This window comes from Amblyraja radiata, chromosome 7, assembly GCF_010909765.2.
Source record: "Amblyraja radiata isolate CabotCenter1 chromosome 7, sAmbRad1.1.pri, whole genome shotgun sequence".
NCBI lineage: Eukaryota > Metazoa > Chordata > Chondrichthyes > Rajiformes > Rajidae > Amblyraja > Amblyraja radiata.
The window spans coordinates 2,584,470-2,600,697 of record NC_045962.1 but is presented as its reverse complement, the minus strand read 5'-3'; the positions used below and the strand labels follow the sequence as shown (position 1 = coordinate 2,600,697).

At 41.7% G+C, this 16,228-nt stretch overlaps 1 protein-coding gene across 1 annotated transcript in view; it reads left to right on the top strand.

The window, feature by feature from the left end:
- The window catches only part of LOC116974936 (armadillo repeat-containing protein 8), a 156,857-nt gene that overhangs the window by 51,887 nt on the left and 88,742 nt on the right, over positions 1-16,228 (top strand). Inside the window, exons 7-10 of the mRNA XM_033023550.1 lie at positions 1,537-1,617; positions 4,228-4,303; positions 5,141-5,231; positions 5,489-5,549. Coding sequence (XP_032879441.1) covers positions 1,537-1,617; positions 4,228-4,303; positions 5,141-5,231; positions 5,489-5,549 — 309 coding nt within the window. The remainder of the gene's footprint in view (positions 1-1,536; positions 1,618-4,227; positions 4,304-5,140; positions 5,232-5,488; positions 5,550-16,228) is intronic.

Genomic DNA, 16,228 nt, shown 5'->3' with positions numbered 1-16,228 from the left:
CAGTCCCTGTCCCTTTGCGATTAGTGAGCTCACCAGATCTCTCTTTCTTCTTAATGATGTTCCAAACAGTTGATTTTGGCAAGCCTAGGGTTTGGCTGATGTCTCAACAGTTTTATACTTGTTTCTCAGTCTCATAATGACTTCTTTGACTTTCATTGGCACAAGTTTGGTCCTCATGTTGATAAAAGTGCCATAAAAGTTTCCAAAGGTGATGGAAAGACTGGTGATGGAAATTGTGGAATACAGAGGCAAATAAATAAATGATGTGTCTTTGTCCCAAACATTATGGAGGGCACTGTACGTCAGACCAAAAAAAGCCTGTCCATCTACATGTGCCATTATGGAAGTAACAGGTGCTAGAATCTTAAAGTGTTGGCTCTCTTTCACTGATCTCGTATGAATTATTAATATAACACAAATAACAAAATTATTATTTGAATGAAATGAACTGCATGCTCTGACTGAACCCCTTTCCTGATTTACAATGTGTCTCATTTTGGAAAATAGATGACGAACATTATCTAGGTTGTCTGGGTTAGAGATATAAGTGTAGGGATCCTTTATTAACTATTTTAGTTTAATCTGAAAACTTCCTAAACATTCCTTGTTCACTCTCATTAAAATTATTGATGTAGATGACAAAGAACATTTGGCTGAGCACCGATCCCTGAGGTACACCAATAGTCACAGGCCTCAGGCCTCCAGTCCGAAAAACATCCTTCCATCACCACCCTGAGAGATTTATCTACCTTCATACATTGAGGATGTTCAGCACCTCCTTGACTAATACGGACTGTCCTCAAGACATCTTCATGTACAAGTTCGCAAGTGTTCATATTTCTCTGTGGTACAGAGGAAACCTATTCATTGAGGACCTTGCTTATCTGGGGTTCCACGCATGGATGACCACTTTGGTTTCTGACGGGCTGCGTTCTCTTTCCAGTTAACCCTTTTCACTTAATATTCTCTGAAAATCTCTTTGAATTCTCCATTATCTTATTTACCAGAGCTATCTCATGCCCCTTTCTTTATCCTTATTATTCTGCCTTTTCTGCTTATTATTCTGATTTCACTCATTAAGCCATTTGAAGTAAAAGCTGACAACCACATAATAGCCACAGCTTTATTGGCATCATTTCACTCTACTGCCTGCATGTCAGGGTACATCACTATCCATGAATTACATGCAGAACTATCTGAATTGTGTTAATTTGAATTATTAACTTTAATAATCCTTATCGTTCTCTTTGGTTTTTGCAAAATAATTTTTTTACAAATCAGTCAGCTGTTTTTGTAGTTTAAGTTTTCTTTTAGATGTCAATATTATTCAAGGTAAAATGTTATGTGGCTGTCAAATTAATTTTAATGAAGAAGATCTAATCCCCCTACTTGCATATTATTTTAGCGATGTAATTGTTTCATTTATTTCCATCTGGGCTACTTTGTTTTTATGCACTAGTAATGGCGAGTAGGAACAATTTCACCACTATAACAAATACAAATTCTGGCCATTAACTACCGCTTGTTTCATTACAGACACCAGAGCATCAGGCTGTGTTGTTCAACCACGGTGCAGTGCAGAACATTGCTCATCTACTGACTTCACCTTCATACAAAGTAAGTGTCTGAAAAATAAGTACAGGTTGTCTTAGTTAGTTTAGCGTCACGTGTACTGAGGTACAGTGATAATCTTTAGTTGCATGCTAACCAGTCAGCAGAAAGACAATACATGATTACTATTGCACCATTTGCAGTATTCAGATACATGCCCTGTAGGAGTAGAGATTTAAAAGTGTGGGGTGAAAGTAATGTGTGATTGCAGGTCCACTTCTGTGTCTAGCACACAAATAATCGCTTGGGTTAGGAACCATCTTGCAGAGAGGAAAGAGGTAGTTCTGCTAATAAGGCGAGAGTTATGTTCCTGAGAAACCTCATGTTATTGAAAATTATGAATACGATAGTAAGTAAATACAATTTGTGCTAATGGGGGGAAAGGGGGTTAGGGGTAAGAGTGTTTCAGACTCATTTAACAAAATTATTTCTCCCCCAGGATTTTTAGATTTTTAAAAATAGCTGTAAGTTTACTTTTGTTCCTGCAATCGAACTGCTTGTTTAATAGAGTATTATTGCACTAGTGTCAATACAAGCATTTCATGTCAATTCCAGTGACTGATCCTGCAGCAAAACTGGCAGACTATGTTCTTAGGAGAAAATAGTGGCTGATTGTTCCGAAACAGCTTCTTTCTGCATTTTTCAAAATTAAGTCGCATAGGAAGGAACTCTTTATCATTTCTCTTTATCATTGTTACTTTTTTGCATATCTTTCATTCACTGTTCTTTATCTCTCTACATCATCATCTATATCTCTTGTTTCCCTTTCCCCTGACTGGACCCGAAATGTCACCCATTCCTTCTCTCCAAAGATGCTGCCAACTTTGATGCTGCCTGTCCCGCTGAGTTACTCCAGCTTTTTGTGTCTATCTTCGGTTTAAACCAGCATCTACGGTTCCTTCCTACACATAAGAAAAACATAGTTTGTGAAGGATTTAAACAGCAGGCTAAGAATTTTTAATTTTAGTAATGGGAACAAGAACTAGTATCGGAACCAGATCCTATGTCAAGCATATGGAACATGACCTTTGGAATAATTGAATTCAAGGTTTTGGCTGTGAATTGATTGAGGTAATAATGATGCAATGCAATGACACAATGCAATGATGCAATTTGCTAATGATGCAATTTATTTGTTGTCATTTGAACTTCATTGAGGTTCAAACAAAATTCGGTTTCTGCAGTCATACAAACAAGAAAAAGAACCAAGACACAACATAATTTACACAAACTTCCATCACAGCGAATTTCCTCCTCACTGTGATGGAAGGCAAAGTCTTATCTCTCCCCTGCTCTCCCCATTCTCCTCCCAATGTCAAAGTCAAAGCCCCCGACGGGCGATGGTAAATAAGTCCCGCGGCCATTAAGGCCGCGCCGGGCGATGCAAGGCAGTGCTCCGGGTCTTGATGTTAAAGCCCCCGGCAGGCGCTAGCAAGTCCCGCGGCCATTAAAGCCGCGCCGGGCGATGTAAGGCCCCGCTCCCGGTCATTTTCAACTCCGCAACTCGGGCAGGAGAAGTTGCCGTTGCCGTTCCGAAAAGCGGTCTCCCACCAGGGACCCGCGAGCTCTCGGTGTTACCGTCCACCAGGCTGGAGCCTCCGAATCTCCGGGGTCGGGCCGCAGCAGCGCGACACCACAGCGCTCTGCGCTCCAAACTCGGCCAGCTCCGCGATGGTGAGTAGTCCGCAGGCTCCGCGACTGGAGCCCCAGATCGTTCCGGTTGGAGGCCGCTCCACGGTGCTAGGCCCCAACGACAACGGAGACCCGACGGAAAAGGTCAGGTCTTCCGTACAGGGAAAAGATTTTAAAAGTTTCTTCACACATACCCAGTTAAAAAAACCCCACTATAACTACACTCAAACGAGACAAGAAAATAAAAATAAGACAGACGGACTGCAGAGGCTGCTGCGATGTGGGTCGCGCTGCCCATCCACTGCGCCCAATAAGTGTGAATAGTGTGGCATGCTGGAGATGTGGTCCTGGTTTCTGACCATACCAGGAATGTAATGCTCTAACACTTGGTTTGGAAATGAACAATGTGGAGTTTGCAGAATCATGTCTTTGAAACTGGGTGTTTCGAAGCACCAATAGCCCTAGGATTGGGGGAAGAGAACTGGATGTCATCAAAATGTTTATTGGAACTGGTATGGCAAAGGGAATGTGCAAAGACAAGGAACGTTATAAATCCTTGAAGGCATTTTAATTAGTGTAACTGGCAGATGCAGTCAATGTTATATGCATACCCTACGACCCTGGTTAGATTATTGTGTGTAGAAATTGAATGGAAAGCGTCAGTTGCTTTTAATCTCTGTAAATACGTTCATGCCCCAAACCCCAATTTCTATCTGGCCTCACCCAAAGATGGTCTCGCAGGCGTTGGCTTTTCAACGTTTAAATTAAAGTGAGAATATAGGGTTAAGACATTTTAGTTTCTTACCAAGATTCTAGAAATAACTCTTTCATCCACTCTGATTTAAGCATTTTTCATTATTTAATTGGGTGACAAGTTTGATTTTCTTAAATTTGAGACAATGTTGTGAACTTCAGATCAATCTCTAAATAGGGTTTAAATATAGACATCATGTTTTGAGTATGAAATTCTTTGTTTCTCAACAGGTTCAGATGCAGGCATTAAAATGCTTTTCAGTCCTGGCTTACGAAAATCCCCAAGTTTCCCTGACTCTTGTAAATGGTAAGATTTAATTTCCTTTATTGTTTTGGCTTTGTCTTGTATCACTTCCTGAGAAATGTGATGTTGCTTTTCAAATTTGACAGCAACAAGAGTTGTATTTATCCTGAATTTGGTAGCTTAAGAAATGGTACAAAGGCATTGATATAGTTGGAAGCGCAGATCTTTTCTGCTCATTGGAGAGTCTAGGGCCTGGGGCATATAAATATTCACAAGTTATGGGAGTAGAATTAGGCCATTTGGTTCATCGAGTCTATTCTGCCATTCAATCATGGCTGATCTCTGCCTCCTATCCTATTTTCCTCCTTCTTCCCATAACCTTGACACCCGTTCTAATCAAGACTATTGGATCCAAGATTTTCAGGGCTAAAGTTAGCGAGCACTCGTACATATGCAGAGAAGGTAGAAATATGGAAATGTCTTTTGCAAATGGCAATTGATAGGTCAAGTGTTAATTTTAGCAATTGAAACATTAATTATGTGCAGACATCCTTATATGGCTATGTTTACTGAAGCCATGCTTGCTTTGGTGATGCATTGCGCCCTCTGGTGTTTTGTACCAGTGATTGCATTGGTCCGTGATACTCTTCCATTTTTGTTCAACTTCAGAGCCATCCATCAGTGGTGATCATGCCACCATATATCTCACGGGGACTGTTCTGGTGTAGCTCACAATCTTCATATTATGTTTATTTTGATATAACATGCAATTTTCTGCTTTTATCAATTTGGCTTTTGTTAAAAGCTCTTGTGTAAAAACTATTACAAAGACTATCCAAGTATCATTTTTTTCAAATGTTTGTTTACAACATGCTTAATATGATTTGTATTCTATTTTAGTGCTGGTAGATGGTGAATTGTTGCCCCAAGTGTTTGTGAAGATGATGCAGAGGGATAAACCTATTGAAATGCAGCTGACATCCGCAAAATGGTATCTAATTCACTATTCTGCCTTCGTGACATTTGGTCACATACATATTTTGCTAAATCCTTTAACTGCTCCTACAGCTTTGGATTTTGGTGTTCAGAATGTTATTGTGGTTAGAACTAATTAGTTGAAGGTATTCATTTAGTATTAAACATATCATCTCAGCTTGCTTGCTTCATCTAATTTAAAACAAATGTTCTTTGTATTGTATATTCAGAAGAAGTTATTTCTGTGATTAAACCAATTTTATCGTTTTGCAGTTTGACTTACATGTGCAGGGCTGGAGCGATCCGGACAGATGATAACAGTATAGTTTTAAAGGTTGGTTTGAAATTTCAATAATATGATTGATTGAAGAGTTGCAAATTGTGAAGCCAGAGGAAGGAATGTGGGGGGGGGCGAGAAATAGGTGGGAGTCCAGGGAGGGAATGGCGGTGGGTGGGGGGGGGGGGGGGGTGGAAGAGAGAAAGGGGAGGGGAAGTGGGTGTTGTAAGAGGTTACCTAAAATTGGAGAATTCATTGTTCATACTGTCGGGTTCTAAGATACTTGAGGCGTCGTTAATCCAGTTTACGTCTGGCAATTGAGGAGCCCCGGCACAGAAAAGTCAGCGCGGGAATGGGAAGAGGAGTTAAAAATGTTATCAGCCGGGAGATGCAGAAGGCCTTTGCAGACTCTATAATAGTTTGATTATCTGAGGCCACGATAGAAAAGTTGAATATGACTATGAAGTTTCATGTCCAATTCTTGTCCATTTGCTCATTTTGCGATTAAAGTATCTCTGGAATACCTGTACAAGAAAAAACATCTCCAGAAGAACAAAAGAATCCCAGTGATTACAATGTATTATTTATGTTTAAGAAAGAACTGCAGATGCTGGAAAAGTCGAAGGTAGACAAAAAGTGCTGGAGAAACTTAGCGGGTGAGGCAGCATCTATGGAGCGAAGGAATAGATGACGTTTCGGGTCGAGACCCTTCTTCAGACGGATGTCGGTGTGGGGGGAGCAGGGGGGAAATCGCCATAAAAACATGGGGGGGTGGGACAATATTCCTTGGTGGCCGCGCGCGCACACACACACGTGAAGTTTCAGACATGGGTCCTGTGAATGATAACATCGGGAGCTGACCTGGTTGGCGACCGACTCCGAACTCCAGCAACAGCAGCTTCGTCCGCCCTGAATCGTGGGGCTTGAATCGGCCCGCTCGTGGGTCCTTTCATCGCCTGGCGCGGCTTAAAACCGGCCGCGGGATCTTCCATCGCGTGGCGGGGGTTTCAACATCGGGAGCCTCGACGCAGAAATTTGACCGCCGGTTAATTAAAGGCCCCGTGGGTAATGAAAGCCGGGCCGGGTAATGAAAGGCCCCGCGAACGGGCTGATTCAAGCTCCGCTCCATGGTCTTTGCTCTATCAGGAAGTCTTCCCCCCTCCAATCACCATGCTCTATCCTCAGTCCCACCCCCAACTTCCGCCTCTGACCGACACCTCCCTCCTCCAATCATCGTGCTGAATCATCATGTCGTCCCCCCCCCCCCACTGCCTGTTGACCGTATCTCTCTCGTCCAATCTGCGCCCTCGATCATCAGTCCTACCCCCACTGTCTCGCTGAAAGCGGAGATTTTTAATAGATTTTATTTCACTGAATTTCAAAACCGGATTACAAAACATGGGGGGGGGATTGTCCCCCACATCTCAAATCTTGAGAGGGACGTGTCCCCCCCCGTTCCCCCCGGGATTTCCGCCCATTGGGTGGTGGCGGGAAGAAGAAAGGATGAGGTGGAGACAGTGGGCTGTGGGAGAGCTGGGAAGGGGAAGGGAAGGAGGGAGAAAGCAAGGACTACCTGAAATTGGAGAAGTCAATGTTCATACCGCTGGGGTGTAAACTACCCAAGCAAAATATGAGATGCCGCTCCTCCAATTTGCAGTGGGACGCACTCTGGCCATGGAGGAGGCACAGGACAGAAAGGTCGGATTTGGAATGGGAGGGGGAGTTGAAATGCTGAGCCGAGAGATCAGGTTGGTTATTGCGAACTGTGCGGAGGTGTTGGGCGAAGAGATCGCCAAGACTGCGCTTGGTCTCACCAATGTAGAGCAACTGACACCTAGAGCAGCAGATGCAATAGATGAGGTTAGAGGAGGTGCAGGTGAACCTCTGCCTCACCTGGAATGACTGCTTGGGTCCTTGGATGGAGTTGAAGGGGGAGGTAAAGCGTAAGTGTAGCATTTCCTGCGGTTGCAAGGGAAAGTACCCGATGGGGGGGGGGGGCGGCGTGTTGAGTGGGAAGGGACAAATTGACCAAGGAGTTATGGAAGGAGCAGTCTCGCGGAAAGCTGAAAGGGGAGGAGATGGGAAGATGTGGCAGGTGGTGGGATCCCGTTGGAGGTGGGGAAAAAGTCGGAGGATTATCTGTTGTATGTGGCGGCTGGTAGGGTGTAACATGAGGACAAGAGGGACTCTGTCCTTGTTACGAGCGGGGGGGATGGGGAGTGAGGGTATTATTTATCTCTTTTCCCTTTGTTTCCTATCTCAGAAATTTTGTTAGAGAAAGTTGCCTCGGGATATATCTTGGACGTGGATATATGCACATCTTCCAGTCCAAATTGATGTTTTTCTATGTTTTTTGGTCCAAGTCAACATTTCCTTGTTTCTCTTAACATCAATACCCTAATGAACACACCGGCCTGCTCTTCCTCATCTTACTTGGGTCTGAAACTTTACCCTTAGTGTGAAAAAGTTACCCCTCGGATTCCGATTAAATCTTTCCCTCTTCACCATGAACCCATGTCCTCTGGTTGTCGATTCCCCTACTCTGGGCTAGAGAGACTGTGCATCTACCCGATCTATTCATGATCTCATGATTTTGTACACCTCTATAAGATCCCCCTCATCCTCCTGCGCTCCATGGAATAAAGACCTTGCCTACTCAACCTCTCCCTATAGCTCACACCCTCTAGTCCTGGCAACATCCTCGTAAGTATTTTCTGAACCCTTTCAAGCTTGATTGGCAGGGAGTTCTTGGGCTAGTGAAGATAATAGAGCAGGAGTTATCGCCTTGAAATGCTTTAACACAATTAGCAGAATTTTTGATAAGATACATTAGGTGATACACTCTTATAAAAGATCGGGCTGATCGAAGCATGGGATAGGTTATGACCACTGAGCTTTTTATGAGCTAAAAGAATAAAAGGTGGTAAAGCATTGAAGTTAGAAACGTAGAAACATAGAAAATAGGTGCAGGAGTAGGCCATTCGGCCTTTCGAGCCTGCACCGCCATTCAATATGATCATGGCTGATCATCCAACTCAGTATCCTGTACCTGCCTTCTCTCCATACCCCCTGATCCCTTTAGCCACAAGGGCTTAAATATAGCCAATGAACTGGCCTCAACTACCTTCTGTGGCAGAGAGTTCCAGAGATTCACCACTCTCTGTGTGAAAAATGTTTTTCTCATCTCGGTCCTAAAGGATCCCTTTATCCTTAAACTGTGACCCCTTGTCCTGGACTTCCCCAACATCGGGAACAATCTTCCTGCATCTAGCCTGTCCAACCCCTTAAGAATTTTGTAAGTTTCTATAAGATCCCCCCTCAATCTTCTAAATTCTAGCGAGTACAAACCGAGTCTACCCAGTCTTTCTTCATATGAAAGTCCTGACATCCCAGGAATCAGTCTGGTGAACCTTCTCTGTACTCTCTCTATGGCAAGAATGTCTTTCCTCAGATTTAGAGACCAAAACTGTACACAATACTCCAGGTTTGGTCTCACCAATACCCTGTTCAACTGCAGTAGAACCTCCCTGCTCCTATACTCAAATCCTTTTGCTATGAATGCTAACATACCATTCGCTTTCTTCACTGCCTGCTGCACCTTCATGCCTACTTTCAATGACTGGTGTACCATGACACCCAGGTCTCATTGCATCTCCCCTTTTCCTAAGTTGTTGGCAAACACTCTCAGATGGCAGATATCATATCTGTAAACATTCGAGCCATTCAGTACTAATGACGTTAGGCAAGTTTGTGTTTTCTAGCTGAGAGGATGGAGCGGCTAGGCTTGTATACTCTGGAGTTTAGAAGGATGAGAGGGAATCCTATTGAAACATATGATTATTAAGGATTTGGACACGCTAGAGGCAGTAAACGTTCCCGATGTTGGGGGAGTCCAGAACCAAGGGCCACAGTTTAAGACCAAGGGGTAAGGAGACGAGGAAACACTTTTTCTCACAGAGAGTTGTGAGTCTGTGGAATTCACTACCTCAGATGGCAGTGGAGACCGGTTCTCTGGATACTTTCAAGTGAGAGCTCTTAAATATAGCGGAATCAGGGGATATTGGGAGAAGGCAGGAACGGAGTATTAGGGATGATCAGCCAAGATCACATTGAATGGCGGTGCTGGCTCGAAGGGCCGAATGGCCTACTCCTGCACCTATTGTCTATTGTCTAATCTTTTTTCCACAACTTGGATCCATGTGCGTCTGTCTTTTGAACAAATACAGGGATAGTTATTTGTTTGTCTTGAGTTCAACAATTGATCGTCTCTTTATTCCATAATATTCCACATACCTTCAAGACTAATTTATCCTACAACAGAGGACTGTCCTTTGTTTGATAGATACAGGGTCCTCCATAATGTTTGGGACAAATACCCATCATTTATTTATTTGCCTCTGTACTCCACAATTTGAGATTTGTAATAGAAAAAAAATCACATGTGGTTAAAGTGCACATTGTCAGATTTTAATAAAGGCCATTTTTATACATTTTTCATCATGTAGAAATTACAGCAGTGTTCATACATAGTCCCCCATTTCAGGGCACCATAATGTTTGGGACACAGAAATGTCTTGTGATTGAAAGTAGTCATGTTTAGTATTTTGTAGCATATCCTTTGCATGCAATGACTGCTTGAAGCCTGCGATTCATGGACATCACCAGTTGCTGGGTGTCTTCTCTGGTGATTCTCTGCCAGGCCTGTATTGCAGCCATCTTTAGCTTATGCTTGTTTTGGGGGCTAGTCCCCTTCAGTTTTCCCTTCAGCATATAAAAGGGGTTCAGCAAATTAATTGGGTTTAGATCGGGTGATTGACTTGGCCACTCAAGAATTATTCATTTTTTTAGCTTTGAAAAATTACTTTGTTGCTTTAGCAGTAGGTTTGGGATCATTGTCTTGCTGTAGAATGAACCGTCCTTCAATGAGTTTTGAGACATTTGTTTGAACTTGAGCAGATAGGATGTGTCAAGCAGAAGGGGGCGCTGCACTGCTAGCAGCTTCTGCCTGCAGCCTGTCTGTTTTTTATATCTTTAAAAAAAAATTAAGTTTGTCTAAATAGTTTGGGAGATTTATTTTGTGTTTTATGTGGGGGAGGGTGGAGGGGTAAGGGGGACACCGCTTCCAAGTCACTTCCTGGCGAGGATGCGACTATTTCTCCGAGTCGCATCTTCGCCCCCCCTCCTCGAGGCCTACCAACTGGATCGGAGCGTCCTTTCCTACCTGAGACCGGGGACTGGACCAGAGCTTTGGCAGTGGCGGCGTGGCGCTGGATTCACCGCGGAGCGGGCGATACCTACCTGGATCGCCGTTTGAAGCTCTGGAGCGTTGAGCCCACTGCTCCAACATCGCAGAGCTGTGGTTCGCGGAGCTCTCAGCGCGGGGTCCCCGGGGCCCTTTGCCGAGGGCCGCCAGCATGAATCTCAGCCCGGGCACGTCGGGAGCCGCGGACTCCGGTGGGTAGCGGCCTATTTGGAGGTCCAGGCCGCTGAGGTTGGCCTTCCGTTCCGACGTCGGAGTTCCTTCATCCCGGCGAGCGGGCCTGAGCGGCTGCGGAGGCCTCCGGAGGCCCCGATCACGGGTGAACATCAGGAACATCGAGGAAGATGACTGACTTTGGTGCCTTCCCTCACAGTGGGAAACTTTTTGATTCAGCTGTGTGGGGATGTTTTATGTTGGACTCTATTGTGTGTTGTGTTCTTTATTTTATTGTATGACTGTATGCATAAACAAATTTCAGACCTCGGTCTGACAATAAAGAGCCATCGTCTCGTATCGTATACACTTCAGAATTCATTATGCTGCTACCATCAGCAGTTGATCATCAATGAAGATAAGTGAAGATACCTTCAGCAGCCATACATGCCCAGGCCATAACACCCCCCACCGTGTTTCACAGATGATGTGGTATGATTGGGATCTTGGGCAGTTCCTTCTCTCCTCCATACTTTGCTCTTGCCATCACTCTGATATAAGTTAATCTTCGTCTCATCTGTCCACAAGACCTTTTTCCAGAAATGTGGTTGCTCTTTTAAGTACTTCTTGGCAAACTGTAACCTGGCTATCCTATTTTTGCGGCTAACCAGTAGTTTGCATCCTGCAGTGTAGCCTCTGTATTTCTGTTCATGAAGTCTTCTGAGGACAGTGCTTATTGACCTGACTCCTGAAGATTGTTTCTGATCTGTCGGACAGTATGGCACCCTGAAATGGGGGGGACTATATATAAACACAGCTGTAATTTCTACATGGTGAAACCAAAATGCATAGAATGACCCTTTAATAAAATCTGACAATGTGCACTTTAACCACATGTGATTTTTTAAATTACTAATCTCAAATTGTGAAGTACAGAGGCAAATAAATAAGTGACAGGTCTTTGTCCCAAACATTATGGAGGGCAATGTCGCTTCCCTCTATTTGCACCGCCTGTTGACATTCTTCTATAATAGTTCCTGTCGTGTACATGAGGGTACATTTGACTGTAGGTACATCCTCATAATCTTTACTGGGAGTGTTGCATTGCAGGGAACGTTGCCATAATTCCTTGTGCGTCTCAAATTTTCATATTGTCCTGCATATAAAAATGAAGGAAACATGCTAACAGAATTACGCCCACGTGGCCTGGTCTATTTTTACTTTATTTCACTAATCTGCACTTGCTTCCATTCCTTCTGTTTGCACCACAAAAAGATTGACAATATTCAATCTCGCGATCTGCATTTTAAATCTTGGAATTATTAGTAAATTAGAATTAGTTTTACAGGAACTCGTATCGGCAGAATACACTCCACATATTTGTAAATTATGTTTAATGTGTATTTGGCAACATATTGAGTTTTATTTGATGAATGAATTCTGCAAAGCTTTTATTGGATATTTATACAGAAGTATGAATCTAGATTTGTAGTTAGTATGACAGTAAATGGACCAATTAAATAGCTGGGGGAGAGAGTAACTGATAAAATTAATCCATCATTATGCAAACAATCATCTCCCAAGCTTAGTTTAGTTGAACACACAGTAGTGTTAATTATACTGTATCTTAGCTTTACCTCTTGAAAGATATTATCAATCTATTGCTGCATTGGGAGCTGCAAACTTTCAAGTTAAATATAAATTAATGCAAATTATATTAGACACTTTAAGCTGCTTGTTTTAACCTGGTTTAAGTTAGCCGTTATCCCAGATGTTGGCAGGTGAAATAGTATGATTTTCTGCTCATTGTCATATTTAGACAAACTAGAAATAATTCCATTGACGTAAAAGAATGCACAGTTAAGTCTTTTATCGTATCACATCTTCTCTCAGACTTTTCAAACACATTGTTACTAGAACTGTAGGCAGATATGGACTATGAAAACTAGAAAATTGTCATGGGGTGTGCCAATGCAACGGAGAGAAAAATGTTCCTTTTAATAGCAATGTTACAAAATGTTGAGATTTTAAAAATCAAGTCTGCAATTTATCCCATCAGATAAAGCATAAAAATAAGTTTAATTTGACACCTAATTCACTTTCATATCTCAAGTATTTAAAAAGTTATGGCCATTTTCATACTCGGAAATTAGCATCTTGTTCCCTATTGATTTTCTATGGACATAACAAAAAAGCTGTGATCGTGGACAGTCAAAAGCCCATAACTTTCTTAAAAATTAAGAGAACTGAATGAAATTTTCAGTTATCGTAGATTGAGGCATTCTGAAACAAATATAAAATAATCTTACTTGGATGACCTGAAATTAAAGCATATAATTAGTTAGTTACCTAATTGTAGCTAATTTCAAACTTCAATTACTAGATCTAAACATCTATCCATTTCTTAATAAATGATTAACATTTTTAAATAGCCTAAGTGTCCAAATAATATTCACAAATAATTCACAGTAAAACATGATTTTTAAATCTCATTTACATTAATTTATAGGCCAAATGGAAGGAATTTAGTGTTCAATTGCTGTAAATTAAAGTCCATTTAAATCAGCTTTCTAGTGGGATCCTGTGAACGCGCTGGTTTAGAACGTTCACATTGCGGTAGATTTGTACCCTCAAATGCCCAGAAAAATACTGCGGGATATAATGGGCCCAAAATTAGCTACTCGCAATATTAAACTTTGTATAAAGGGATCTTAAGAAGCCCTTTTTAATGTAAAAATAAACAGCCTACCTTCCGTTTTCCCCTGTATGAGATCCGGCCGGTTGCCGGCGGTCGGGGGTTTAGAGGTTAATTTTTAACCTACTATAACAATTTAATAAAGCCCTTAAAACTAATAATAGCTCAAGCGAGGGAATCTTCCATCGATTTTTCGTTAATAATTAACTAGGCTGAAAAACCTCGATTTGAACAGCCTAGGGAAAATCGCATTTTAAACCCGCCCCCCTCTAAACGGCGCCAAAATCGCGCACACGGGCTGGGACAGATTTTCAGCGACGCTTCAGGTACGTTTTGCAACATACCTACTTTTAAGGATTATGTAAAATTGCTGAGGTTAATTTCTCTCTGTTAACAAAAGTAACAATTTAACAATATTACAAATGTCATTAAAAAACATAATTGCGTTAGGGTATCATAGAAACATAGAAAATAGGTGCAGGAGGAGGCCATTCGTCCCTTCGAGCCTGCACCGCCATTCATTGTGATCATGGCTGATCATCCTCTATCAATAATCCGTGCCTGCCTTCTCCCCATATCCCCTGACTCCACTAGCCCCTAGAGGTCTATCTAACTCTCTCTTAAATCCATCCAATGACTTGGCCTCCACTGCCCTCTGTGGCAGGGAATTCCATAAATTCACAACTCTCTGGGTGAAAAAGTTCTTTCTCACCTCAGTCTTAAATGACCTCCCCTTTATTCTAAGACTGTGGCTCCTGGTTCTGGACTCACCAAACATTGGGAACATTTTTCCTGCATCTCGCTTGTCCAGTCCTTTTATAATTTTATATGTTTCTATAAGAGCCCCCCTCACCCTTCTAAACTCCAGTGAATACAAGCCTAGTCTTTTCAATCTTTCCTCATATGAAAGTCCCACCATCCCAGGGATCAATCTGGTGAACCTACGCTGCACTGCTTCAATCACAAGGATGTCCTTCCTCATATACTTTATCATGAATTTTGTTCTAGATTGCAGAGTTCTGAGATGCAGATGGTTCTGGGTGTCCTAATATGTGTCACAATAAACTATATACTAGTAACTAGGAATGTTATTGTTAATTGAATACAAAGGTTATGTTTCATTTTATAGGACATTGGTGAGATCATATCTGTATTGTTCAATGTACTGGATTCCTTGTTTTAAAGATTGATGTAAATGCATTGGGAGCACCAGCGAAGGCTTAGTGGACTGATGTGTATTGTCAAATGAAGATAGTTTGGAAAGACCAGGTTTGTATCTGTGAGTTAAGAAGGAGAAAGGACTTCATTGAAAAGTATAAAATCCTGAGGATTTTTCTGTCCAAGTGAATGTGGAGAGGACAGATTTTAAAACTAAGGTTACTAGTTAAAAATATGGTTCAGTGATTTATGATGGGAGATGAACCAAATATTATTCTGAAATTTGTGAGTCTATCAAAGTATCTTTCTCAAAAGAGAGTCCAAATAGAATCTAATAAAGGTAGATACTTGGATACAAATTGGTGAGAGTTTGATGGAGTAGGTGGGGATGGGAAGTTGAAGTTACAATCAGAATAGCCTTGTCTTAATGAATGGGTAGGTAGACTTGAGGGGCTGAAAAACCACTAATCCTATTTCATAATGTTTTGTATATAATGATGTACCACACAATTTGTTTTGCCATGGACATTCTGTACTTTCATTTAACCTTAAACAAATTAAAATATTATGCAAAGGGCAGCGTGTTTGTAGTTTCTATGTAAATACAATGCAGCTCAGCATTCAGGCATGAGATTTTTCAGCGGATTTTGAAATTCGGTTTAAGAACTGTTTCATTTGAAAAACAAAAGCATTCAAGAGTCTGTGTCATAGACACTACAATATTCTTCTTTTTACCCGATTCAATCAGGTAAAATGTGTTAATGTAAGGTATAATTGAAAAATATTACAGTATAAATTAAGGGTAAACAAGCAAGGAAATGGTGACATTTCAAGGTATAATTATCAAAAAATTATCAATAATTTCCTGTGTAAAGGATACTTCTCTCTAATTAGAGTAAACAAGCTAGGAACATGTATCATGTTACAAGTAGGTGTAGGTCTAATATAACATTTTCAATATGACTTAAGTGTAAACAAGCAAGGAGTTTGTGTCATTTTAAGGTATGATTATTACCAATTTTCTGTGTAAATGTAAGTGACAAGCAAGTAAAATGTGTATTTTAAGGCACAATTAAAAAAATTACAGTATAAATTAAGGGTAAACAGGCAGGAAAACTGTCATTTCAAGGTACAATTATCAAAACATTTCTGCATAAAGGGGGTGCTGCCCCCTTTTACCCCCGCCAGGGGGTGTTGCCCCTTGGAACCCTACCAAGGGACAATGCCCCCCCTGCACCCCCAACCCTCTTCCTCTTTTCTCATTTCTTTCCTGTCTCATGCCTGGCATTTCAAAACTGCTCTCTGGACTTGCACAAGTCAAGTTCAAGTCACAGGATTGACAACATAAGTCTGGGACACCCAGTGCCAGTACATATTTCTATAACAACACTTCAGGATTCTTTTGTGGTGTCTAATTTTTGCAAAAAATGCTGCCGATTGGAGAGCTGTAAAAATCCCTGCAAAATCATG